Source organism: Triticum urartu, chromosome 3A (genome assembly GCF_056163025.1).
Source record: "Triticum urartu cultivar PI428250 chromosome 3A, HENAU_Tu73, whole genome shotgun sequence".
NCBI classification, from domain to species: Eukaryota; Viridiplantae; Streptophyta; class Magnoliopsida; order Poales; family Poaceae; genus Triticum; species Triticum urartu.
Window position 1 is genome coordinate 642,670,027 of NC_141875.1, and position 27,749 is coordinate 642,697,775.

General features: G+C 45.3%; 1 protein-coding gene across 2 annotated transcripts; it reads right to left on the bottom strand.

The window, feature by feature from the left end:
* On the bottom strand, positions 1-27,749 carry LOC125545717 (THO complex subunit 2). Of its 2 annotated transcripts, XM_048709749.2 has the most exons (33): positions 27,451-27,749; positions 27,251-27,376; positions 25,526-25,567; positions 25,326-25,385; positions 25,148-25,210; positions 24,828-24,908; positions 18,221-18,295; positions 18,084-18,131; positions 17,919-17,987; positions 17,682-17,815; positions 17,141-17,216; positions 14,598-14,788; positions 12,863-12,943; positions 12,486-12,687; positions 11,990-12,178; positions 11,834-11,914; positions 11,620-11,739; positions 9,842-9,901; positions 9,482-9,609; positions 8,621-8,717; positions 8,415-8,543; positions 8,218-8,321; positions 7,698-7,875; positions 7,436-7,587; positions 6,030-6,636; positions 5,823-5,927; positions 4,450-4,605; positions 4,302-4,382; positions 4,124-4,199; positions 3,770-4,038; positions 2,254-3,321; positions 1,632-1,921; positions 1-552 (listed from the first exon to the last, which is right to left on the bottom strand). In XM_048709749.2, exons 1-33 carry the CDS (start codon positions 27,592-27,594, stop codon positions 483-485), a joined length of 5,352 nt encoding a protein of 1,783 aa, XP_048565706.1. In that variant the 5' UTR covers positions 27,595-27,749; the 3' UTR covers positions 1-482. The 2 variants fall into 2 exon arrangements, with proteins under 2 accessions (XP_048565706.1, XP_048565705.1); XM_048709748.2 differs by having other exon boundaries at positions 8,218-8,543.

Sequence of the window (27,749 nt, forward strand, 5' to 3'; positions counted from 1 at the left end):
TTCCACATATGTTGCCGCACATGAAATTGATAATCAAACCATTCCAAAACATGCCATAAAGTACTTTGCTACAAAACATTCTCCTCGTCCTTTTCTGCCGCTGTAGGATGAACACATCTCCTCATACGTACTTGTTTACAGCAAATTCGTCTAGGTTAATATGGCCCACAGTTCTGTTGCTCATCATTCTACGTTACAATGTTTATAACAGCTTGTATAGTCGACCGACCATATGGCCCAGATGCCTGTTCCTTGCACAATGACATTCTTCATAACAGTGCATCTGGACAGCGACACTGTGTAGCATCGATGAAGTACGGCTTAAGTACGCAGCTGAAGGATTGAGACATACACACTGAATGTTTCAAATATGTCCAGATAGATCTTCCTGCTACAACAAAGCACTCTTGTTCGCAGGTGATCATGCACATCCTCGAGGTGAAACCATGTCATGTGGCAGTGATCAAAAGTCCTGCAAGAACCTATTTCCGATGCTTTCTTCTTGCTTCAGTTCTTGGCCTCTTTTCCTCTTCCCGTTCTCTATCATGCGTTCTGCAGTTTAAAGGTTTGTTAGAGAAACAAAACTTATGTTTAAAAAAGGTTTATACCAAAAAACGCGGCTCAAGCAGATGCTTCATTATAGAACTGGAAAGAAAAAAATCATCCTAGTAATCATCTTTCTACAGATTTATTTATATATACCTCTGCTACATATTTAAGGTAACTAGGTAAGACATTAAGCCTACTCATAACGATGTGATTACTCTCTTTCCTATATGTAACTCAGAAATTCATTAAAATCTCAAGCTCGTATTAAAGCCAAAACAAGGATTAACACAATTCTAAATACATAAATCAGAATTCATGCAGAATCAGGCCGTTAAAATGTGCTTCAAGACAACGAAGTGATGCAAGAGTATGTTGCATTTTACATGTGTAAGCTTTCAGTGCTCACTTCCTTTAGGACACTCTTGCACACAAGGGAAAAGAAGGAGAGTAATACCAATTTTGCATACACATTGATCTTGGTTTTGGTAGCTAGGATTTAACAGTGTCACCCATGACAACTAAATAGGTGACAAAAATCATAATTCTCAACACATTACTCCGCTGAACTGTTTGTGTCATGTAGCTATTTGTACGGTCTAATAAAATGACAGTTTTAGTTGCATGTTTCTCTATAATTCATTATTGCACACGAGTATTTATACTTTTCAATTGTTGAACCACCTTCGAGGCAGCTTTTGCAATATCGCTAGCTTAAGTGGTTAGTTGCCAGCCACACCATACCTTAAGTGCATGACACCATCTTATCTACAATTTAGGAAGGTGAAATGGTGGATTTTCAACATTCTCTACCTGCATAACGACTAGTAACCTGGGAATACAATCATTATTTTATTTGACTAAATATTTCTTCAATTTAGGAAGAGGCGGGTCAGGCGCATGCTAAAAGAGGTCAAGGAAAAGAATGGGCTACAATTTGCATGAGATATTGATCGTTCCCATAAAACAGATAGTGTGTTTCACATGACAGCAAAGGTATAAAGAACACAGCAAAGTGAAAAATGTTATAAATTGTAGGAAAGCGTGCATGCTTAGTTCAATGAGATCTTCATTTCCAAACTTACTGGTCAGTCTCTCTACGACTTGTCTTGCTTGTTGAATCCTTGGCATGCATCCTAGGGAGGTCATCAGCATGTGACGGCCGATGCTGTGAAATAGCACCCTTTCTTTCTCTCTCTCGTATTTCAAATTGTGAGTTACCAGCACCAAGGCTCGGAGGCTGTGGAGCAGAAGGTGCATATTCCCCAGCTTCTAAAGCAGACTGATCTCTCTTAATTTTTCGCCGTTTGGATGCACTATTAGGGTCACTATCTTCCTTTATAGTATTACCTTTGTCCCTATCCATGTCATCTACCTATAAAAATAACATAGCATTAGAGATCAAGCAAGAATGTTCGGTTACACAATGCAAAGTCCCAAGAGGAGTGATTGCACACCAAGTCTGAGCACAAGACACAAATGACTTTTATCGATATAGCTTAACTAGTGAGCAAAAATTGATCAAAATCACAGAAGAGTATTAGAGAGTGAAGACATATATCGATATAACTGAACTAGTGAGCAAAACTTGATCACAAATCACAGAAGACTATTAGGGACTGAAGACATATATCGGCATAACTGAACTAGTGAGCAAAAATTGATCACAAATCACAGAAGAGTATTAGGGAGTGAAGGCATATTTACCCTGCTTGATGAAACATCCCTATCTTCACGCTTTCTATCCCGGAGATCTTCCTCTCTTCTGTGCTTCCCATCATCCTGAGACAGCGGAGCATTCTCCTCCTCCACGTGCCACCTTTCTTTCTCATCATGCCTGGGAGACAACCGCTGTGTATGTCTGGTGCTTCCACCCCTTCGGTCACTATCTTCATCTCTTCGGTTAGCAGCGACTGATTGGGGTACAAAACTAGTTGGAAGAGGTGGAGGTGGTGGCAAGCTTTGCCCTCGGAACCGTTCATCAGAAGTATGTGCCCGGTCTATGGAGGGTTCAGCATGCTTAACTTTGCTTCTCTCCTTATTCCTGTCTTCTCTTCCTTTTTCAGGAACCCTATCCGTCCCTCTGTCTTGCATCCTTTCAATAGAATGTTCTCTCCTTTCCAATGATCTGTCTGCTGGTCTCTCAACCACGTCTTCTCCACGTCGCCTCTCAGTCCGATCTGTTTTTTCTCTATGATCTCTGTCATATTTCTCATCAAACCTTTCTTTTAATTTCTCTGTCCGAATTAGGTTTTGTTCCTCATTATTACCTCTCTCGTGATCCACAGAATGGAATTTATCTACTGATCGCAAGTCCATTCTTTTCTCTTTGTCCGTATGATGTTCTGTTAAGTCATCATCCCGGCCTTCAATTTCTCCTTTCCTTCGTTTACCCGTTCTCTCTTCTTCAATGGGAACAGATTTTTTGTGCCGTTTCACGGTAGAATCAACCAACTCAGTAGATTCACCTTCACCGGTGGGATTTGCTGTTGCATCATTATGTGCAGCCAACACCGTTGACCTTTGGGAGGATGCTGATACCTTCCGTGGTGCTGGATGTACATTACCGTTGGTGCCAACCAACGAACTAGTGGGATTAGTATCCAGCCCACCATCAGCTGGCAGAGACAATACTTCTCTGTCAGCAGGAATAGCAGAGACTTCTTGATTAAGAACCCTGCTGGTAATTTTCCCAGGTTTTGCATCTTCCTTCACCAAATCATGCTTAGATACCTTTGCAGCATTGTGTGCATCACGCTTTTGTGGTGCTCTTGTCTGTTGTCATAAAAACTATTAGATACAATGCAAAGTTGCAAACTATCCAGCACAAAATTGCTCATTGGTCACTGCTATGCTCCATGAAATAATGAAGGACTATAAATTGAAGACGTGGATTATGCGCTAACAAGAAACAGCTGAATCCGTTGTTTTGAAAGAAAGAAGAAAAAAAGAGAGGCGGTTTACAATTTAAAAAAAACCCTAAAAATTTACACGTGGAAATACTTTTATCTACTTGCAAATATTTGTGAAGTACATTTATTTGTCATCTAGAGAAAAAAGACAAGGATGTAGGACTAAAATAGACATTATTTTTTTAACCAAAATGCTAATTTTTGCACAAAGATGTATAGATGCACATACTATTGCCATATGCATCCTTTTAAGAAAAAAGCTTAATTCAAAAAAATTGTTGTCACTTTCCACATGATAAACTGAGAGATACCTCAGATTCTGCAGCAGGCTTCAAAACTTTAACTAACCCATCAGACAAAAGTTTTGGAGGTTCATCTGCACCTCGTGCAGGTCCTGAAGCTTTTCCTTGTGCAGAGGACGATGGCATTTGACTATCAGATCCATTTGCAGTCGAGGCATTCTTCTTATTATGTTGAGCATCAGGCTTCATTGCATTTTCTGACCTTTCATGCCTACCTTCTGTAGATTTTGCACAAATGCTGCGATCTTTTGCCGTTGAGGAATCTGCAGACTGATTTCCTGTACGAGATCCAAGGAACAGTTATGCTCCAGCTAATCATAGTGGTCCGACAAAAAAATAAAGTCTTATGTATCTTCCATTTACCAGGAATAGGTTTTGCAGGCACTGGCTTCAGATCAAGGTGACCCATACCAAACTCTTCTTCAGATAGCCATGAACTCTGCATAATAATTGGGCATTCCACACATACATCTCATAACATACACAGGTGGTTGTCTCCTGATAGGGAGAAAAAAGGCACCAGTGAAGATGTAACACCTACCTTGCGAGCTGCCAGAGCAGCAGCTACACCAGTGGCCAGTACTTTCAGATCTTCCCTCTCATCCCCCTTTAGCTTCGCAACCTGGTAAACATATTTGTGAGTAATAGCCCAACAGCATATCACAAATGGTGACTACTGATGTACTTACCCTTTTCTCAATGTTGATACCGCTTTTTCGAATCACAGGAAAAATACTAGTTATCTTTGTGAGCACAATAAGGGCATTTCTAATTTCCATGTATTCTTTTGATTCCATACATTGATTAAGCACCTTGGTAATTCTTGTACTCCACTTATAATGGACCTTTCAAAAGCACAGAAAAAAGATGTTAAAAAGCACATGTGAAGAATACAGCAGGACAACATAGATTTTTGGATACTAGACATTCACATGTCTTTTTTGTTAATTCAGGCGACATGAACAAAATCTACGAAAAATGCGGCATATGACAATAATATATACTATAGAGTCCATGAAACCATGCTAAATTATGCCTGTCCAAGAAACAGAAATTTCACCAACAAAAATGGGCAGATGTGTATCAATGGAAAGTATGCAGTGGATCATTTTGTACAGACACATTTAAACATTATGGAAAAACTTGCAGGATTAACATTTTATTCTCTTTAAATAAAAGAGCTGCATCGTAGGACACAGCAACACAATTCCCAAACTGAACTCTGACATGTTTGGCATGATAAACAACAGATGGGGCCTACTTACTAAGAATGAGCTTTCCTTCGCAAAAATGTGGCAAGATAACTCATTCTTAGCAAGCAGAGTACAAAGATTTAATATCTTATGTCCTCTTTGTGCGGAATTAACGTGAAGTATCTGTAACCTGGAACTAGCATACCAACACAAAATGTACCATTATATGGTGCATTGGAGCCACCAGATTTAGATGAATGAGTCCGGGTTCCTCTAACATAGTTTGTGAATTTGTGAACTAGTTCATTTGCAAAATTGTAAATCCATTAAACTACTCCATCAAAATCTGGTGTGCCAACAGCTCACACTAAAGAGTTGAGTTGGCATCTAAACATGGTTTTGCATATTAGTATTCCTCACATGATTAACTCGTGAACTGAGATAGGACGGAACTTACTGTTTTTATGCACATCTATGGGGCCTCTATGGCGAAATATCTAGTGCAAAAGTATTATGTTTGAAGTAATTTTAGAAGGTGACAACACGCATAAACTACATAATAGACTTATTTTTATGCTGATTCCATGCCTAAAAGAAGTTTACTTGGGCACAAGATTGTGCTTTCATACTACAGATCACCCTAAGGAACTCATATGAATTGTGATATCACCATATCATGCAACTTGAGGACAAGTTAGTCCTAAATTTTAGAAATGGCGATCAAAGCAAAAAACAAAGCAAAAAACAGGGTATCTATGTTTTGATCACTATTTCTAAAATTTTAGGACTAAGCTGTACTAAAGGAAATGATAAACATGCAGAACTTAATTATGCGACACACATAACTTCAAGGAGTGTGTAAAGCATACTTTAACGAACTGAGCATAAGGTACACGTTGACTGTTTGGAAATCTGAAGTATAAAGCGAATCCTGGCTTATTTCCACATTCACGCTCATATATTGCTTCATCACTCTGCAGAAAGTTGTATATGCAAACTCATAAGCACTAAAACAATGTAATAACCATCAGGAAAGCTGTTGTGAAAAGTGTACAGCACATGAATCAAGAAGCTACCTTCCAATAGTAGGCCATCTTCAGTGTCTCATGAAGAAACCGTCCAAGCCTACCAGCTTCATATTCTGTACAACAACAGATCATTGGCTGTAGTGTCTTGCAGATGAAAACATCTATATGATTCACCGTGTTAAAAAATGGAGTTCCCAGTGAATGCATCGTCTGGACAAATGTAGCACAATACACAGCATCCTGCATGCTAAAAACGCAACGTGGATATATACAACGCTGGAGAAACTCCATGTTGATCTTCAGTGCGTCCGGACCAGAACTCAGCCATTTATCCTTTTCACGGGCTAGCCTTTGGAGAACTGATGCAACGTGTTGTTGATGCTTGTCAGATTCGTTGTTCAATTTGTCAACTAAATCTTGGATTCTCTCCTTGTCCTTCTTACGTCGTGATATTGCAATGCTAGAGTTATCTGAATTATCTTCGAGTTGTTTGAGATTGTCATGCAACTTCTTGATTTCTGCATCATAACGATCTTTTGGGAAATGGAGATCATAGAGTGTTAAACCCCAGAAAGTAGCATACAATTCAGGTGAAAGACCGTTCCAGGCTTTTGTTGGCAAAATTGTTCGGATTGTGTTAAGAAGATCTGACCACCTGTAAAAAAAAGAATACAGACAATTGCACATGAATCAAACCTAAAATACCATGGAGATGTCAATGAAGTTCCAGTATCATTTAGAAACAGAAAATTTGAACCACAGTTAACCTCTACGAGGCTTAAACAGTTAGATTATAAATTTCTGAAAGCAACGATTATCAAAGGTATAATAGCTGCTAACTACCCTACCAGCTTCCAAGGAGGACACAAGATCTTTGCTAATCTTTTAGTGGCAAACAAGGAGGGGATCAAATTCTCATTGCTGTCGTCAGATGATTTGACGGTGCATATTTTCTCCAAACTTTCCTTCCTTTGTAATTTACTTTTCAATTTATTTCAACATGAACCAAAAAATGAAAGTGGAATAACAAAGACGTGATAATCCCGAGGCAGATTTCAAACTCTCAGAAACATTTGTACCTTTTTTTAAGAACAAAAAACAAAAAGTGTGTTTTGAGGTTCCGACAAAAATCGAAAAGAAATCAGACTACGTCACATGAAAAAAATGCCTGTTTGTGGTCTGCACAAAAAAGATGAGGATGGGGACTAAATTAGCAACTATTTGTAAACCCCTTTTTGTTGCAATGAACAACGCGTATTTTTGCACGAAAATTTGAAAGTCTGTATTGCCATATTTACATTTGAATTTTTTTTTCAGAATGATTTGCGATGTGGATTTCGTTACAGTTGTAGTTGAGCCCAGGAGCCCAGGCTCAACTAGGAGTTGCTGGTGATGACCCATACCACTGAATGGTTGATTGAGAGACTCGTGGGAGATGTTCATAGAAGACTTACATGATTAACTTCTGGGATGAATCACCGTGCAAGATCATATCATCACATGATACAGGCTCCCCTTCTTCATTGCCATCCAGAGGCCAAGATGCTTCACCACTACTAGCGCTTTTGAAAAGCCTCATTACAGGGCGGTATATAAGAAAAGCAACCTAGAATGAAGTTAAATTACTAAGATGTTAACTCACTGAGGCGTGATTACACAATGAAAAAACCACTCACACATTAAAAAAATACAGTGTGCAAGGTACGAGTGTATTACGTCTGGCTCAATATGATATTTATAAACCAGATCTTCCAACGGAGGTACAAGTTGAACATAGGTTGATGGAGTTACAGCACTTGAAAGAAACTCGGCATACTGAAGTAGTATTCCATGGCATCTATCAAACTGCTCACTAACCATCTTGATATATGTGGCATCTGCATTTATTATAATCCTGAGAATAATGCCAAAATTATCAACTTTAAAAGGCCAGTGCAAATGTAAAAAACTGAATATGACAGGCTTCTAAGCTAAAACATGAACCCCACAATGCAGATAATAAAGCTTTAGCTAATGGTCCTGAATATTTGCTTTGGCATAATCTAAATAAATAAATGCATAATTCCAGAAATATAGTAAAGAATTTCAATCATTAGGATACATCTATACCAACCGTCAGTATGCATCTACATTAAAATATCATACAGAACTACAGCAAGACTGAAGTCCACTTAGCAGAGGGAGCAGACCAAAATTAGGGCAGGGGGAGGGACAGAGGATTTTGCCAAAACCTTACTTGGATCTGTGCTGGGCAATAAGCAGTAGTAGAGGAATTGCAAGTTTAGGTTCATCTTTTGGCAGCAGAGAATCACGCAACTTGTTAGTAGACTTGTTCAGGACCTGCAAAAACAATGATTTGGTAAAACTGTTTTTTGATCTTATCAGGAAATAAAGAAAGGAGCCAAAGAAAGGAGCCTTGGTTCCTGATAAAACCTTATAGTTCCGTGTTGAGCCAAACAGTGAAGATTGAAGCCGCAGCGTTTCGCTCCCTGCCATACCATCAACCTGTTCATCAGTCATGTTCTCAGTGTACTGTACATTTGCCATTTGCTGAATGAGTTCCTGCATGTTACATCATTTTAAACTTCAGATTCATATGATAACAAGGCATCAAGAAAGTTTCGACATAGCCAACAAACCTCAAGTACAACAAGCTCAGTGCCCAATCCTTTCTTCAGTTGATTAACTATGTATTGGAAAAGGCATTTTAGCTCCATGGAAAAATGCTTCTTGCATCTGTTAAAATTTCTTGGTTCAGAATAGGAGCATATAAAGATTAAAGATAATAACAATACTGATAAGGGAAACACAATCGCCCCAGATATTTGAAAGATATACAACACTAGTACAGATATTGCTTGCTTTTCTCAAAGCATAAAGATTAAAGACTTATTCTGAGAGTTGGACACAGTAATTATTCATCCATAACAAGCAATAACAAGATTCGGAGTCTTGGCAAATCGGTGATATCTTCGTTGTACAAAACTTATACAGACATGATGTTAGAATGAGCGAACAAACGGGGAGAGGGCAACCCAAGATTCTGGACAAGATAACAGCCAAAGATCCTAGCTGTAGAGCGGAAGGTAAACCTCTAAATATTTAGGTTATAAATCAATTACCTTATGTTGCATTAGCATACTAATATCATTGGCATGCATGTTCGACATAATGTATAGTATGCTTAGCTTACTACGTGCAAATACGAGTAGAGAAGAATCTTTGTGATATTTATTAAAACTGCATCCTATGCAGGTATTCATTTCAGTTAGTTTGCTGCTAACCACTACGATGGAGAAAAAATATCAACAATGCAAATTTTGAATAGCAGGAGACCATTGTTTGAGCCACATGATAAAAGCACTTACATGTGCCCAATAAGCAAGAATATAAATCACTAAATATCGCTGGATCATCAGGTTTAACTAAAAATTGATCGGTACATCACATCATGTGTTGTGCAAATAATGTAATCACAGACAGGAGTCAAAACTACATACAAGTGTCCCCAGAATGATGCAAGACATTGAAGCCAATCTGACAGGTTAAGACCGTCATCTTTTACTCTCTCACGACCACCTTGGGCCAACCGTTCTATTACAATATATTGCAAGATATCATACTCCAGCTGTAAAAGAAGCATACTTAGACAACACTGTAAATTCAACTTACAAAAACAATTCAAAGACACAAGCAAAACAACTACAGCCGACACTAAAAAGGTAGAAGAAGCATACTTAGACAACACTGTAAATTCAACCTATAAAAACAATTCAAAGACACAAGCAAAATAATTACAGCCGACACCAAAAAGGCTGTGGGCATCTGTATAAAACATGCATCACATACACAGCTAATACCTGAGTCAAGTATTTAAAAGCATCCACAACTGGATTTATCATGTCCCTGTATGCTTCGACCTGAAAGTTGTGAATGTATTGTAGAGGTAAATAATTGAAACAAGTCAACAAAGGATTGCAATTATAAGGGTGAACTTCCAGAATCAATGAATTATCATATTTAACCCAATAAAAATAATATATTCAGATATCATTTGGCCAGACTCCCTCTGTTGCTTCATCAAGTGCTGTGTACCCCTAAGGAGCATGCTCCCTCTCCACGTGTACACATTCCATTATATTACTAATATATAGAGCAGTAGGACTCAGTGTTCAAGAAAGCGTTTTTAAGCAAAGCTTAAGCGTGATTAAGCACTGAGCGATGGCAAAGCGCTTCGCTTTTGCCCTAAGCGGTAGATTAAGCGTTTTTTATTTAAATTTGACCAAAATTTGGCAATTTTTGTACTTCTTCTGCTGGTCTGCTTGCGCAATAATGGCAATATGCTATTTATCTTATTGCTAGGCTATGTTCAAGAACTATTTCCTTCATATTTTGGCAAAATTCTGTCCACATGATATCTGTTAGGTTATGTCTATTTGAACTGAACTGCATTTTAGTTGTTATTTTGCTTGCTATGCTAACCTGATATGTATTTGCTATTGTGTGAACTGTATTTCAGATGCTACTTCAATTACCCATGTGCCATGCTTCCTATTTTCATGCGTATATCATTCAAAATCTGTCAAATTCTAGCCAATTTCAAAAAACGCTTAAGTGCGATTAAGCTGCGCTTAAGCGCTCATTGCTCTAAGCTGTGGCCTTCCGCTTCGCTTACGCTTTCCGCTTTCTTGAACATTGGTAGGACTTAGGAAGCTCTGCTACCTTTTGGTCCCCCAAATTTTTTTGTCAGCACCATTATAATTAATTTACAAAGTTAACAGTAATGAGAATATGACATTAGCATTCCCCTTAACATTGATCAGTTCCAATTTGACTACTCTCAAATGGTTTTCACTTTCAGTGAGATTTCGATGAAATTCACTGAATTTCATTAATTTCAGCAGTCACTGAAATATTTACCTTTCGGCCAAAATATTTCAGCGATTTCAGTAGTACACATGATTTCAAATATTTTTCAAAAATAATTTCAAAAAATTCAAATATTTTAAATGAATTCAAGTGAATATTGGCCGAAATGCAAAACGAAATCACTGAATTTTGGTGATTTCGGTTGGTGCTGAAATTTTTCTGAAACTGAAAGTGAAAACCTCTATGTCCGTTAACTACAACTTGATCCTTGAAGAAATAACACCAGAGGATGTAGTAACAGCAGACCAGCATTCACGGGTCTGCTGCCAGTTTAGTTGATAAGAACACCATGGATCATACCCAATGGCAGACCTAGTGCACAAAGAGCTGATGTAGCCAGGGAAAACTAGAATAGCGTGCACTCGGTAAGTTCAGCATCTAGGATAAAAACATATAATGGATTTGGACACTGCCAGGTTGGCACGAAGACATTCCACTGGTTCCAGAGAAGATAAAAGAGCAAAATACAGTCCGAATGGAGCTGTCAGCAGATGTAACAATGGTTGGTCATCTCCAACATAAGAGAACTAAAACAGAACAAGGGGAATAAGTTATTCGCAGAAAGAGCTTGCCAAAAAACATTAATTACAGAAGGCCACAAAAACGACAGCTGCTAGTCCAAATGGAAGTAGGGCTGCATGTTTCAGATATGACTGCAGTATCTATTATTGTTTGAATAAATTGTATGAGCACAGTTAGTTCAAAATACCTGTTGGACAATTGTCCGAAGTACAGTCATCGGATTTGCATGAGCAAGTTTAGCCACCATGCGGCCAAGCTGCTTCAGATTTTCCTTGGCCAGCCGTTTTAAGAGCCTTCTGGTATCCAGCTAATTAAGAAATTAAGCATGCTGGTGAATCTAAAGCTCAAGCTAAAATGATAGGCGCAAGAAAGAAAACTCAGAAATGGAATAAGCAGACAACCTTTGCTGTTTGCCTTGCAGCAAGGACAACTGGGTTTTGTTCAGCGTCCTTCTCCCACTCACCATACAAACGATAGCGTACCTAAACATGAACAGTACCAGACTGGTTAAAAAGGTAGTGCAATATAACAAGCAACAATCATGAAGCATGGCAAACCTCATAAGGAAGAAGGGAAAGAACTCCCCATATCTCCATATCAACAGCAGGATTGGCAGGTATAAGTTGCAGTGAAGGAAGCAAGCATGACCCAAGTGCTTCTTCGATGTGAGATTCTGGAGACATTACACCTGTTGTATGGGCTGATTCTTTCGACGAGGCATGGTACGCCTTTAGCACTCTGCAAACCTGACAATGAATACAACAAATGCACCATGCGCCATTAAATAAACAATATCCAACAATTTTTGCCACTAGATGCTCCAGGAGGAACTGCATAATTGCAAGCAAAGGTGTTCATAGTCATAGGACCTTTCCAAATGCTTTGAAACAAATGCAGTAAAACTTAGGTATACTCTGGTAACAAGAACACTAAGTATGAACGGAACAAGTGCTGTGTGCGCCCATCCCTGGAACAAGTCATATCCAGTAGGGCAGCAGGACATCAAGCAGACCAAAGAAGAGAAGAATTCAACACTAAAAGATCTAATGGTACCTTCTGAAATAATTGTGTGTCACGATGAAGGTATGGTCCACAGACAGCAAGCATTTGGAAAAACACTTTCGGCGGATGAACCAAATAACTTGGTGAAGAGACAGATGATGCATCTATCATGTGAGTGTCGATGTTACGGGAGATTTTATGATGCGTTTGACAATATGCACTGTAGGCTGAAGAAATGGTCTTCTCAATAATTCTGCACAAATGAAAGTAGAATTGAACAACATAAATCGGGGAACTCAACCATTGGATTACAAGAGACATACTCGGGCACGCCATAATATGTCATATTTCGTAGAAGTACAGCTAATATCATAATAGTAAACATCTGTTGAGGCTGCTGATAGAATATGCAGAGGAAGTAGACAAACCTAAATAAACCATGACAAATTTCAATGTGCTCAACAGGATTTAGCTGTGCAAGACGTTCAAATAGTAGCTGCGCATGGTCCCTGGCAAATAACACCACAAGTCGATCAGTGAAATAATAACATGTCAAAGAAGACAGATGTGTTTACTGCAGGAGTGTGTTATGTGGCTGCTAGGAGGGCGCGAGAGGGACGGCCGGGGGCCTTTTTGCCCACGGCTGGGCAAGAGGGAAGGGATTTCCTTCTTAATTCTTGCTTGATTAGATTGATACATCTTCTCCCCTTATATAGAGAGGTTTACTTGACTCCCCAGCAAGGCTTAGGGCCTGTTCGGCAACGCTCCAGCTCCTAGCTTCTTCATCTCCACACATGAAGCTCATCCGAACGCTAGCGCTCCAGGAAGCAGGAATCGAGAAGCTGGCGAGCTGCCGTAGTGTAAAAAAGGTGGAGTTGGGGAAGCTGGCCTTTTCCAGATCCATGGATACCCAGAAGTTGGAGTTGAGGCTAATTACCACAAGATTGCCACCGCCAAGTGAGTTTGAGCGTACCGGTTCGTTTTCTTTCCCGAACTCGCTCTCTCTCACGTTGCCTGTTCCTTTTGGGCCCCGAACCTGGCCTGCTAATCCAGCTAAATGGGCTGGCGGCCTCTTGCTTGACGATAGAAAACGAAGCTGTGTTGCCGAACGCTTTCCAAATCGCCACCTGAAGCGAGAAGCTATGCGAGAAGTTGAATTTAGGAAGTTTTTGAGAAGCTGGGCAGTTTCAGAACAGGCCCTTACTTGACCCCTAAGCAAGCGACCCTTATCTCTAATTAACCCTAAAACTAACGGGCTATACCGCCAGCCCAGGCCCATTAGGCCCATTACATACTCTAACACTACACCCCACCTGGACATGCAGCTTGTCCTCGAGCTGCAACCTAACCAACTTATAACCATGACTCGATGCAACACAAACCTAACACCTAAAAACAAGCCTTTTACATCGGCTTGTTTTATTACTCTCAACCTGAAATGGACTGGGACGCTTTATTTTGGACCCCTGAACATAAAGTGGACACCATCCACACGTCGGACGTGCACGTGTACAGCCACCTGGATCCCATGGACACCATCTGGACAAAAGGAGTGCATGTGTATGGCCACCTGGAAGTGGTCGCAAAAGCGACCAGCAGAGGGTGCCCTCGCAGCAGCCGGCGGCGGAATGCAGTGGTGCTACGCGGTGCGCTCCTGTCGGTGACACCATGCCTTCTCCCCGCCGGACGGCTGTTGGTCTGCACCGCACAGAGAAGAGTGGAGGGCTTTCGATGGAGAATGGCGAGGAGGGGTGCGCCCCCCAACCGCCGATGTCGCAGATTTTGAGGTCGCTGTCCGTGGGGAAAACAGCATGCCCGCCGCCCGTGGGGAAAACCGCATGCCCAAGATCCCCTACGCAGCGGACGAGATCGAGGTCGGGCAAAAGGGAAGGGATTTCCTTCTTAATTCTTGCTTGATTAGATTTACATCTTCTCCCCTTATATAGAGAGGTTTACTTAACTCCCCAGCAAGGCTTACTTGACCCCTAAGCTCTCTAATTAACCCTAAGACTAACGGGCTATACCGCCAGTCCAGGCCCATTAGGCCCATTACGTACTCTAGCAGAGTGAAACTGTACCAAGTGACTAACAATGAATCGTTATTAAAAGAAACTTTGCAGTATTATAATAGAACATCCAAGATCAATGGCACGCAAGGTATACCAATCATGAACTGAGAGGAAACCAAGAAGAAGCCCAAGCTTCTGGTTCTTTTCTATCTCAGGGGCTCGCTCCTCAACTATATCATTTTCCATCTCCAATGCTGTGTATAAATCGATCGTTATTTCTTGCTTCTCGTCGTCCATAAGATCCTTTCCAGTAGCAGCAAGATTTATTTTGCCTATTTTAGTAGCCTGTGATCAACAAAGAGATGAGTAAACTCCAAGTTGAATTCGATGTGTCAATAATTATTGAAGTATACTGAAGATCAATGTAGACATAGCATAAATGCAAGACAAGATCTGCATGCCCAGTTCGAAATATTTCCAGTAACTTAAAACACAGTTATACCATCCTACAACCAGTGGTGCGGCTGTATTACTGTGTCTCGACTGTTGACAGAGAGGTTCATATACCTAGAGGTAACTGTAAATATGACACTCCTTCAAAGCCTAAACTACAAGATGACAATCAAAAGAATTACATTTTTGCCAATCTAGTTCCAATTTCTATATATGGTTTACCAATTTTGAATCAGACAAGAGCATCAACCCTAACCACTGGGCCCCTAAATCTAACAGTTGAGAGCAGTGGCGCATTCACAGTGAACAGTAGCCAAGAGCTGCCTCCGCCATGTTCTGGAACCATCCACCACCTTCACAGAAAAAAAGGGCATGTCTCCTGGCCAAGTTGGAGCTTGAGGGGAGGAATGACTCACCATTAGCTGCAACCAAGCTGATAGGAAACGCAACCATCCAAAGCCACACCGTCGCTGCACTACCATGTTGAGTAAGAAAAATTCGAGATGGAGGCAATAGTAGTGATACTTTATCTGAATGAAGTGGGGAGAGGGAGCGTCATTTCCAACGCGCTGCAAAGAGATGGAGGAAACCCCAACAACAGAGATAAAGATGTTGAAGGCAGCCACTGATAATGAAAATGAAAGTGCAGCGAGCCATTGGGTGAGATACGCTTGATGCTCTGGATCTTGCAATCACTGCACAGTACTGCTACAGAGATTTGGGATGAGATCAATTTCAACAAACAAGAGGGTGACACCACCCGCTTCATGGCCATCGTGGCTCCGTTAATCACCATCAACTACTGGGCCTGCGGGGCTTCTTCAAGTTCAGCCGCAAGGATAGCAAGGGTGCTGGCATTGATGGCAAGTAGGATAGGGCAGGGATAAAGCCAGTGGTTGAATTAGATCTGAATCTCCGTCATTAGGCACTTACATCTGACATTGACAGTGAGTTTAATCTGTGATGTACTTCAAATACATGGGGATGCTCACGATGGAGCACAACTAGGACAAAGATGGAAGCACTGCTGAACCAGGGCATTCAGCCAGTGGACATCCTGTTGACTGGCCACTGCTGAGGGCGATATTCCCACTGCTCAGGGCCGGCACCAAGTACAAAGCCAAGGACATCGACCAGAGGACTACATTGGAGTAGTCCAGCGATAAAGTCAGGGAATTTGTTGCCAGCTTCAATGCGGCAAAGGACAGATCATTCATGAGAAGATGGCACATTGGTGGAGAAGAGAATAAAGATTCAGGGGCGGAAGAAGAGTTCAGTCAGTCCACATTGTCAAAGTCACGCTGGCAAAATAATCACGTCATGACTGACATGTCAGTTTTGCCATCAAACGAGGGGTTTGGGAGTTGCATGAATAATTAGCGTGATCAATGTTCAAGAAAGCGGAAAGCGTAAGCGAAGCGGAAGGCCACAGCTTAGAGCAATGAGCGCTTAAGCGCAGCTTAATCGCACTTAAGCGTTTTTTGAAATTGGCTAGAATTTGACAGATTTTGAATGATATACGCATGAAAATAGGAAGCATGGCACATGGGTAATTGAAGTAGCATCTGAAATACAGTTCACACAATAGCAAATACATATCAGGTTGGCATAGCAAGCAAAATAACAACTAAAATGCAGTTCAGTTCAAATAGACATAACCTAACAGATATCATGTGGACAGAATTTTGCCAAAATATGAAGGAAATAGTTCTTGAACATAGCCTAGCAATAAGATAAATAGCATATTGCCATTATTGCGCAAGCAGACCAGCAGAAGAAGTACAAAAATTGCCAAATTTTGGTCAAATTTAAATAAAAAACGCTTAATCTACCGCTTAGGGCAAAAGCGAAGCGCTTTGCCATCGCTCAGCGCTTAATCGCGCTTAAGCGTCGCTTAAAAACGCTTTCTTGAACACTGAGCGTGATAGTTATGGTTTCATGAAAAAATATCCAAGTGTGGCAACTGACTATTATTCCTCATGAAGTTGTGGTTCCAATAGGAATTATCATGGTATTTGCTTAAACAGAACTTTACACGGCATTGTTTCCTTTTTAAAATGGTAGTCTTCTGTTACATCTAAGAGTCGGAGCATAAAATATAAGGTTATTGAAAATCTGTGGTGGTATTTTTATTATTTGGGTGCATTGCAGCAACATGCATATAATTCTCATTTATAACCCTACGAAATACAGCAAACCCGTTTTTAGAACAGAATGAATTCAACTGGAAAACTACATACTAACCTCATCAATTTTCCTTGAAACAAAGCAGCCAAAATGCTCAAATGCCTCATCATCATTTGGAAGTAAATGAGCATAGCTGAAACAGAAGGCATGAATATTAAATATGATCCAGCAGCAACACTAATTCATATTGACACAGCATAAAGGAGTCTGAAATTAAAAGCAAACAAGGACTTCAGACTACAATTATGGTTAGTTGGTTAGTGCAATAATTAATAATATTCATACCAAATAGGATTATTTTTTCTCGGTATTGCAGTACCTTCTGAGGAAAATGACCTAACAATTCAGTACTGCTTGTAAAAGTCATCATACAGTTACAAGAAATGGCCATCAAAATAAGAGCAGAAATTGAAGAGGACATCGACAAAGGAATGTGAAAAGTACCAATTTTACATGAATGTAAACCTTACAAAAAGTTTTTTGACTGCAGATCATTTTTTAGAACAAAATATTTTGGAAATATTTTGAAGGAGGATGTCCGAAATGACAGTTGAGTTCAAGAAGTCTAGAGGAACACAAGGACAACTAGAAAACTTACAGGTTATCAAGGTCAATAAGACCAGATTTGACCAACAGGGCTGCTATTCGGAAAAGACCAGATGGAACAGGGATGTTTACATCCAATTGTTGATAGTATTGGAATTTGAACCCCAAAATTTTAGCAGCATGGGACTGTAACAAACAGAAGTCATAAGATGGGTTGAATCAAAGTACTAAGTGAAGTATGGTAATAATCTTTACAGGCAGTGGTATCTTATTCAAAACTAATGAATACCTTTGGAAAAAGAGGTATAAGCTGATAAAAGATACTGTTATCTGGATAGAGTTCAAAACATTCCAACACCTAGCAGGCAAACAAGGAAGAATGTAATTACATTGTAGCAATGACATACTTTTACAACATCAGATGGTAATACCATGATAAAAAACGAAAACTCACAATGTCAAATACACGATTTGGGTCCAGGTCAAAATGTCCAATCAATGACTGTCACAAGAACATTATGTCATTACACAATACTGTTTACATGCTCAAATCATAACATAGGAGTAAGAAAGAAAATTCCAACACCCAACCTTTATAATGCTGATAGTAGCTGAAGAAGCATTTTGGCAAGCCAAATCTGAATTGACTTGACAAAGTAGGGTTACCTGAATTCCAGACAAACAAAGGCAACTAGGTTAAAAATTACACCAAGCTACAGTAAACCATTTTAGACGCATTCTTTGGAAACTACTGAAAATCCCACACGAATGCAATTTACTCTCAAATAATTTCAAACTGGAAGTATAAGAAGTTAGAACACGTGTGTGGATATATACATCTGCAATCACAATTACAATTGTTTGTAGAAGTATCTAGATTATAGAGTTTACCTTCTAGATTTGTTAGAACACATGTTAAAAAGAGGAAGGCAAAATTGGCTGCAGGAAACTGCACTGATTGACATTACCTGATTGTGTCACAGCCCAGACACTTAGACACATCATAAAGTTGTGTCCATTTGCTAGTAGACACCAAAGTGTGTAATAGCAAACGAGCATGGTTATTCAGTAATTCTATAGTTTTCAGGCAGCAAAATGTTATGACCGGCTTGGTCTATTCTAGGAAAAGGCCCAACGGGCATTAGTATTATGGGCTTGGCCCACAAGTTATCTTAGGCAAGTTATCTTAGGAAAGTTATCTTAGGCTAAAGTTATAAATACTCATGTAAGACATCGTTTTGAGGCAAGCAATAAAGACTATTATTATCTTTTGTTGCCCGGCTCCTAGAGGAGTCGGAAACCCTAGCCGCTGCAGCCAAGCCGCCGCCGCCTTCAACCCAAGCCGCGACGGCGCCCTGCCGCCGGCGCGCCCGTTCCTCGCCGCGTCCACTCCCTCCTTGCCCCTACAACCTACGCACTAGAGCCGGTAGGAACCCTAGTCCTACCAATTTGGTATCCAAAGACACCAGGCCGATCATGTCACAATCTCCATCACCGCCGCCGCTACCATCCACCTCCGTCCCACTCTCGCTGCCGCCGGCCACTTCCACCGCGATGGCGGAGATCGCATCTGGCACCACCGCCACCACACCGACAGCGCCCATCACCATCACGGCGGACCCGCCTCCGCTCCTCTCGCCCGAGGAGATGTCGGGCACCCTGCGGGAGCTTGTCCAGGCGGTCAGGGGTATTACCCTCTACCTCGCCGGGAACCAGCCCCCGCCACCGAGCGCCGGCACCACCGCCTACGGGCCGCCGTCGCTACAGTGGCCCGCCCCGGCCTTCCAGGCGCCCTACGGAGGGGCGTCCCAGCCGCCGCTACTGCTGCCGCACTACTCGGCTGCGGGACAGCCGTGGCCAGCATGGCCGGCCTCCACCGCGCCGCTGGGGGCCCGACCCAGCAGCTTCTTCCGGCGCACCAGGCGCCACCGCCGGCCCCCACGCCGCAGGCGCCGGTGCAGCAACTCCACCAGGCGCCGCCGCCATCGACAGTACCACCACCCGCGCCTAGGGCTACGGGTCGGCCCCTGCACCAGGTGCAGTTTCCACCGTCACCATCGCCGATCCCCGCTTGGGCGACCGGCTCGTCTCCGGGCCCGGTCTACTCCACGGCGCCGGAACACCCGACGCCCTCGCTGCGGTTTGATCAACCCTCCAACTCGGCGAACCACGCCCCGGCGCTTCCTGACCCAGCATACGCGCCGGCGGCGACTGCGGCCGCCCCTGGGCACAGCGGGCCGACACCCCCTCGCTTCGCCAAACTGGACTTCGCCACCTACGAGGGCATGGATGACCCCCTCAACTGGCTCAACCAGTGCGAGCAGTTCTTTCGAGGGCAGCGGACGCTCGCTTCGGATCGTACCTGGCACGCGTCCTATCATCTCCGAGGCGCAGCGCAGACCTGGTACTACGCCCTTGAGCAGGACGAGGGCGGCATGCCACCTTGGGAGCGCTTCCGGGAGCTCTATCTCCTCCGTTTTGGGCCTCCTATCCGTGGGAGCCGACTGGCGGCCCTCGGTCGTTTACCGTTCACATCTACAGTGCAGGACTACGCCGACCGCTTCCAGGCCCTGGCGTGCCACGCACCGGGCGTCTCTGCGACCCAACGCGCCGAGCTCTTTGTGGGCGGTCTGCCGGACCATATCTGCGTGGACGTCGAGCTCCGGGATCCCCCCGACCTCCAGACGGCCATGTACTACGCCCGGGCCTTCGAGCAACGGGCCCAGGCACTGCAGCAGCCACTCGGACGGAGTGGTCGCCAGCCCAGTCGGCCAGCGCCGACTTCCTCAGCCTCGGGTCGGCCTCTTCCAGCCGCGACGGCCACACCCCCGGCCGCCACACGGCCCTTCCGTCGGCTGTCACCGGCCGAGCAGCAGGAGCGTCGCCGTCAGGGTCTCTGCTTCAACTGCGATGAGCCCTACACGCCGACCCATGTCTGCCCCCGCCTCTTTTATTTAGAGACGGTCAACTACACCGAGCAGGACGACTCACCCGACCCGTTACATCCGCCTGCGGCGACCGAGGACGCGGCCGCAAATTCCGCAGCGACGGCGTGCGTCGTCTCCCTTCACGCCCTGGCCGGCATCTGGGGCGAGCGGACCATGCTGCTGCCCGTGACGATCCATGGCGAGCGACTGGTGGCCCTGCTGGATACGGGCTCCACACACAACTTTCTGCCCGAGTCGACCATGCGTCGGCTAGCCCTCCCAACGACGGGCGGGGAGCGCCTGCGGATCACAGTGGCGAACGGCGATCGCCTCCGGTGCCATGGGCTCGCCCGCGACATTCCCATCTCCATCTCGCGGCGAACACTTTTCCATCACCTGTGCAGGGATCGATCTGGGCTGCTTCGACTTCATCCTCGGGGTGGACTTTCTCCGGACCCTCGGCCCCATCCTATGGGATTTCGATGCGCTCACGATGACATTCTGGCGGCAGGGCCGCCGCATCCGGTGGGAGGGCCTTGGGGGCGCCGCGCCGGCCGTGCCACACCTCCAGCTGGCTGCCGCGTCCTCGGAGGCCGAGCACCCCCTGCTGGATTCTCTTCTGCAGCAGCACAGCGACCTCTTCGACGATCCTCGGGGTCTTCCGCCTGCCCGGGTGTACGACCATCGTATTCACCTCGTACCAGGCTCCACTCCGGTGGCGGTGCGACCCTACCGCTACCCCCAGCTGCAGAAGGATGAGTTGGAGTGCCAGTGTGCCCTGATGCTCGCCGCAGGCATCATCCGGATCTCCACGTCGCCCTTCACGGCGCCGGTGCTTCTCGTCCGTAAGTCAGACGGCACATGGCGTTTCTGCATCGACTACCACGCCCTCAACGCACTCACACTCAAGGACAAGTTCCCTATACCGGTGGTCGACGAGCTCTTGGATGAGCTCCATGGGGCACGCTTCTTCACCAAGCTCGATCTCCGATCGGGCTATCATCAGGTGCGCATGCATCCGGACGACATCGCCAAGACGGCGTTTCGCACCCACCATGGCCACTTCGAGTTCTTGGTGATGCCTTTCGGCCTCGCCAACGCCCCGGCGACGTTCCAGGCCCTGATGAACGACGTCCTTCGACCCTACTTACGGCGGTTTGTGCTTGTTTTCTTTGATGACATTCTTATCTATAGCGCCACCTGGGCCGAACATCTCCAGCACGTCGCCATCGTCTTCAACGAGCTTCGGGCGCACCACCTCCACCTTAAGCGCTCGAAGTGCTCGTTCGGGACGCCTACCGTCGCCTACCTCGGCCATGTCATCTCGGCCGACGAGGTGGCTATGGACGCCGATAAGGTGGCGGCCGTCTCCGCCTGGCCGACGCCCCACTCGCCGCGGGCTCTCCGCGGGTTCCTCGGACTCGCCGGCTACTACCGGAAGTTTATCTAGGAGTTCGGACTCATCGCGGCGCCCCTCACGCAGTAGCTTCGCCGCGACGCCTTCGCCTGGGACGACGAGGCGACGACGGCGTTCGAGGCCCTCAAGGGGGCCCTCACGACGGGCCCCGTCCTCCAGATGCCCGACTTTGACCGCCCGTTCGTGGTGGACTGTGACGCCTCGGGCGCCGGGTTCGGCGCCGTACTTCTTCAGGGCGATGGGCCCCTCGCTTTCTTCAGCCGGCCTTTCGCTCCGTGCCATCTTAAGTTGGCAGCTTACGAGCGGGAGCTCATTGGCCTCGTCCAGGCCGTGCGTCATTGGCGGCCATACTTGTGGGGGCGGACCTTCCACATTCGCACGGACCACTACAACCTGAAGTTCTTGCTGGATCAACGGCTGTCGACCGTTCCGCAGCACCAGTGGATCAGCAAGCTCTTCGGCTTCGACTTCTCCGTCGAGTATTGGCCGGGCCGTCTTAACACCGTGGCCGACGCGCTGCCCGTCGCGATTCCGACCTCGCGCCAACCGCCGACGCGTCCGCCGGGACAGCCCTGTGCATCCGCTCCGGGCCATCGTTCGGTCTATTCGCCGACATTCGCCGCGCCACTGCGACAGCAGATGACGCTGCACTTCTTCAGCAGCAGCTCGCGGTCGGCGACTTGGAGGAGCCCTGGCGCTTCGCTGACGGACTGCTCCTCGATGGGCGCCGGATCTTTGTCCCGGCGCATGATGATCTCCGTCACCAGGTGTTGCAGCTCGCCCACTCGGCGGGCCATGAGGGTGTGCAGAAAACGCTCCATCGTCTTCGCGTCGACTTCTACATCCCTGGCGATCGTGCCCTAGTCCGCGACTGGGTTCGGTCTTGTCAGACTTGCCAGCGCAACAAGACAGAGACCCTGAGGCCGGCGGCTCCTTCAGCCCTTGGAGGTGCCATCTCAGGTTTGGGCGGATATCTCCTTGGACTTCATCGAGGGCCTTCCCAAGGTGGGGGGCAAGTCGGTCATCCTCACGGTGGTCGATCGCTTCTCTAAGTATGCCCACTTCATCGCGCTTGGCCATCCATACACGGCGGCATCCGTGGCCCAGGCCTTCTTCAACGGCATAGTCCGTCCACGGGTTCCCGACATCGATCGTCAGTGATCGGGACCCAGTCTTCACGAGCCATGTCTGGCGCGACCTCTTCAGGATGGCTGGTGTCCAACTCCGCCTGAGTACAGCGTTCCATCCTCAGACGGACGGTCAGTCTGAGGTGGTTAACAAAGTCATTGCCATGTATTTGCGTTGTGCGACAGGTGATCGGCCTCGCGCTTGGGTGGACTGGCTCTCTTGGGCGGAGTACTGCTACAACACTTCTTATCACTCCGTCCTGCGCGCGACGCCATTTGAGGTGGTCTATGGTCGACCACCCCCGCCTATACTTCCGGTCGACCCGGAGACGGCTCGAACGGCGGTTGCGGGTGACCTTATCCGCTCCCGTGATGAGATGCTGGCTGAGGTCCATCAGCGTCTCCTTCAGGCCTAGCAGACGGCCAAGCACTACTACGACGATCATCATCGCGAGGCGGAGTTCGCAGTGGGTGACTGGGTGTGGCTGCGTCTTCTCCACCGCTCTACGCAGTCACTGGACCCGCGCGCGAAGCGCAAGCTTAGCCCTCGCTACGCCGGGCCCTTCCCTGTCGTGGAGCGCATTGGGAAGGTGGCCTATCGTCTTCAGCTTCCAGCCCGCGCCCGCATCCACGACGTGTTCCATGTGGGGCTGCTCAAGCCTTTCCGTGGCGAGCCACCGGCGGCTCCTCCGACGCTTCCTCCAACCGCCGATGGTCGCATTCTTCCAGAGCCAGCAAAGGTGTTGCAGGCCCAGCTCCGTCGTGGCGTCTGGTTCGTCCTAATTCAGTGGGCGGGCCTTCCGGAGGAGGAGGCTACTTGGGAGCAGCGTGAGGATTTCCGTCAACACTATCCAGACTTTCAGCTCGAGGACGAGCTGTTTGCGCAGGCGGGGAGAGATGTTATGACCGGCTTGGTCTATTCTAGGAAAAGGCCCAACGGGCATTAGTATTAGGGGCTTGGCCCACAAGTTATCTTAGGCAAGTTATCTTAGGAAAGTTATCTTAGGCTAAAGTTATAAATACTCATGTAAGACATCGTTTTGAGGCAAGCAATAAAGACTATTATTATCTTTTGTTGCCCGGCTCCTAGAGGAGCCGGAAACCCTAGCCGCTGCAGCCAAGCCGCCGCCGCCTTCAACCCAAGCCGCGACGGCGCCCTGCCGCCGGCGCGCCCGTTCCTCGCCGCGTCCACTCCCTCCTTGCCCCTACAACCTACGCAGTAGAGCCGGTAGGAACCCTAGTCCTACCACAAAACGTGTCCAGCAAATGACTACAACTTCAGTGTGTTTGGGTAATAACATGGGTTTGTGGTGTCTGGGCAGATGCTAATCAAGACAAGTGTTCTATAGCATCTTTCAAATAAATACTTTGAGAAACACAGGTTATTTGGCTTCCACTATTTTGCAGTCCAAGTGTCCAACTCTGTAATTTTAGGATCAATAATAAATCGAAGTCTGAAATTAGTTGATTATTTTACAGACTCCCCTTGAACTATAGATATTCAGTTAGTAATAAGGATCAAATAATTTTGCAGTAATTTAGGGCAGTACTGCTCAGCAAAGCATCAGTGAAGGAAGTAGAAGCACATAAAGATATGTTATGCTACTCAATCCATATAGCATAAAGAAATAATGATGATTACTTAAAATTTTCTTAAAAGTATGAATGAACCAATGTACAACTATAACAAGAACTTTGGTGGAAGTTTCACAGGCAGATATACATACCAACTTGGCGTAGCCCTCACTTTCTTCTCTTAGCAGGTTGAATTTAGTTTGCTGATAAAGAAGCCGCGTGTTGACTCTGACCTGTTGCCAATTATTACAAGCAGACGTTAAAAAATGATGCAATAAACAGGCAAAAAGGAAAATGTGCCAGATAAGGAGAAGGATGTTGCACAGAAACCATGTTTAAAAGATATATGCACTAATGTGACATGGTATATTGTATAATTCATGTGAGCACACACAAAATATGAGGAATCAATGACCATAACATGATATCCTAAGTCCTAACAATATGCATGGTATTAGTATGTGATACATACCTCCATGGCTTTTAAATCCTGGCCCTTTGACTTACTCTGTTCAACCTCCCATAGGAATTCTTCCTTCAAATGTGCACATACAGGAAACAGAGACGACATGGTGTCAGCTGCCTTGAATCATGAAAGGTGGTTTCAACAAAGATGTGACGCCCTAGTATGATGAACAACAAATACTCACTTCACATCGCTCTTGAAGAAGCCTAGGCGCAATCAATGAAGACTCCACAAATGATTTAGTCTGCAGCCAAGAGTAGTATTTAAGGAAATTAGTGAGGACTAAATCCTCCACCATAAAAAGGATAGGGGCCAAGAAGATAGATAGCCTATTTGCATACTAAAATTATGAATAGGTATTTAAGTGTCAAAAAGATTTTTTACCATTTTGACAAGACGGTTGCGATATTCACCAGAAATTGTAATCTGCACGTAACTTCAGGTCAGATCGACTAATAATACAGCATTCAATGATTACAAGGAAATGACAGCACAAGCAACGGACTGGTAAATCTAAGTTACATGATTCAAATAAATGCATCTTGGACTTGGGCATCAACCATGGATCAAAAGCAGAACCACACTGATAGGTGGGAAATAAAAGGTTATTGATTGAAGTCCTATGATAATGAGTAAGCAAGACACAGGTGTCAAGATATTTTCGTTTTTCCGGGATGGGAAGTGGCAAGAGATTGAATGAAGGATAGCATTTACATTTCTATTGACCCTGGTTGTTGGAAAAACAACAATAACACCGTAGCAGCATCTAAGTAAAGGCTGTCATGGCATCCCAGCGAGAGTCACAGCGATAACCGGGCTTCAGGATGACATTGCCAACATGTGTGCGCCATGTCAATACTCAGGAGATAACACATATTGGCCAAATCGGCAATTATAACTCATATAACATGGAGAATGCCCATGGGTGCAATTCCAATGGCAGGGGAGTTCCAGACGATAATTACAACTTTTCTACAGCCAAAAAGACCATCTATGTCTTGATTTGTGAGCCATCTGCCACTTGCTGACCTAATTTAATCCTCCACAGCCCTTTCCTCACTACAGCTGCCACACAGCCTGTCTGGTCTAACCACAGCAGCAGAGTACACAGACTGCCCTTTTCCCTCTACTGCTACACTCATCCTCACCTCATAAACCCAGTTCACCACAACAGTCGAGTAAATGGGAAACGAAAGCTATGACAGAAGCCAGAAGGTGGAGGATCAAGTTGGGGACCCCTCTCGGTCCTCGAGCCCAATGCCACCAGATCTGCCCGTCCCACTAGATTCGTTGGCCAAACCCGAAATCTCTGGGTGACACTCCCTGTCACCTGTGTCCATGATCAGGTGACAAGTCCACAACTCGGTAACTCCTAGAAAACAATGCTCTTGGTAACTGTTTTGTGGTATAGATCCAGAACAGTTCCATTTTAGACCGGTTTCACTGAACAGGAGAACTAAAGCCATGCAGGGTAGACCTTTGAATTGGTTCACCAGAAACTGGAAAGGAACATCACGAGCTTTTGTACAATAATCACCTCGCTTATCTGTAAGATTGTTTTGCACTTCACTGCAGAGAGATATGCTGATAGCTACAACTAATATCCATGTTCATGTGCATAAGCATGCAAAATCTAAACACTCCCGCACTACAGTTCGAATAACAATGAATAGGTTTGTGCTTTCGACCAGTATAAGGTTTGCTACCCAAAGCTAGTAGTTTCATGTTCATCAGTAAAAGCATAATTTAAACCTTCTTTTCTGCTACAGCTTCAGCAGGGTACTTTTTCCAAACATAGCCTTTAGAACTTGTCCAGAGCTACCACACGCTATCACTTCCATTGAGATAATTTTTCATCACTGAAACGTCTTGCAATTCAACCAGGTCGTCACTTCAGCTGGCACAACAAGTAACACAGACTAACAAACTGGCCGTCTCCAGTCAAATTTTTTTTGACCAATTTTCAGCTAAGCATTGCAAACAGTGTTTCTGCGTACGACCGCCCAATTGCGAATTGACTAATCAAACACATTCCATCGAGCCACTCGAAACTAACTAAGCACCACACAGCAGCAAACGAAAAAGGGGTGGAGACTGGAGAATACTCACATCCTGCCCTAGGTGGGCGACGATGTCGGCGAGCACCGAGCCGGAGTCCTCCTGCCATGCCTCCTCCGCGAACACCACCGAATCCAGCGCCGCCCGGCACTTGTGCGGCGACAGGTCCCCGAGCACCTGCGCAACCCGACCAACGCAATCAGCGCGAAGACGACAGGGACAAAGCCAGCGAGCTGAGTACGGGAGCTCACCGTCGCCCAGCACAGCTCGTAGAGGAAGCGCGGCATGGGGACCGGATCGGGGATGCGGAAGGCGGCGGCGGACTGGCCCTTCCATTCGCGGAGGCACTCCTCGGTGACGTACTTGTAGTCCGGCGCCTGGAGCGGCCGCAACATGGCAGCGGGCGCGGCGTTGGGTTTTGGGGGAACTAGGGTTTCATGGGAGGCGGCGAGGCCTGAGGAAGGAGGAGGCGGTGGCGGTGGTGCTAGACGGGGATGAGAGACGGCGGGGGAGGCGGAGGGGGAGGAGGTGTGCGAATGAGATACGCTGC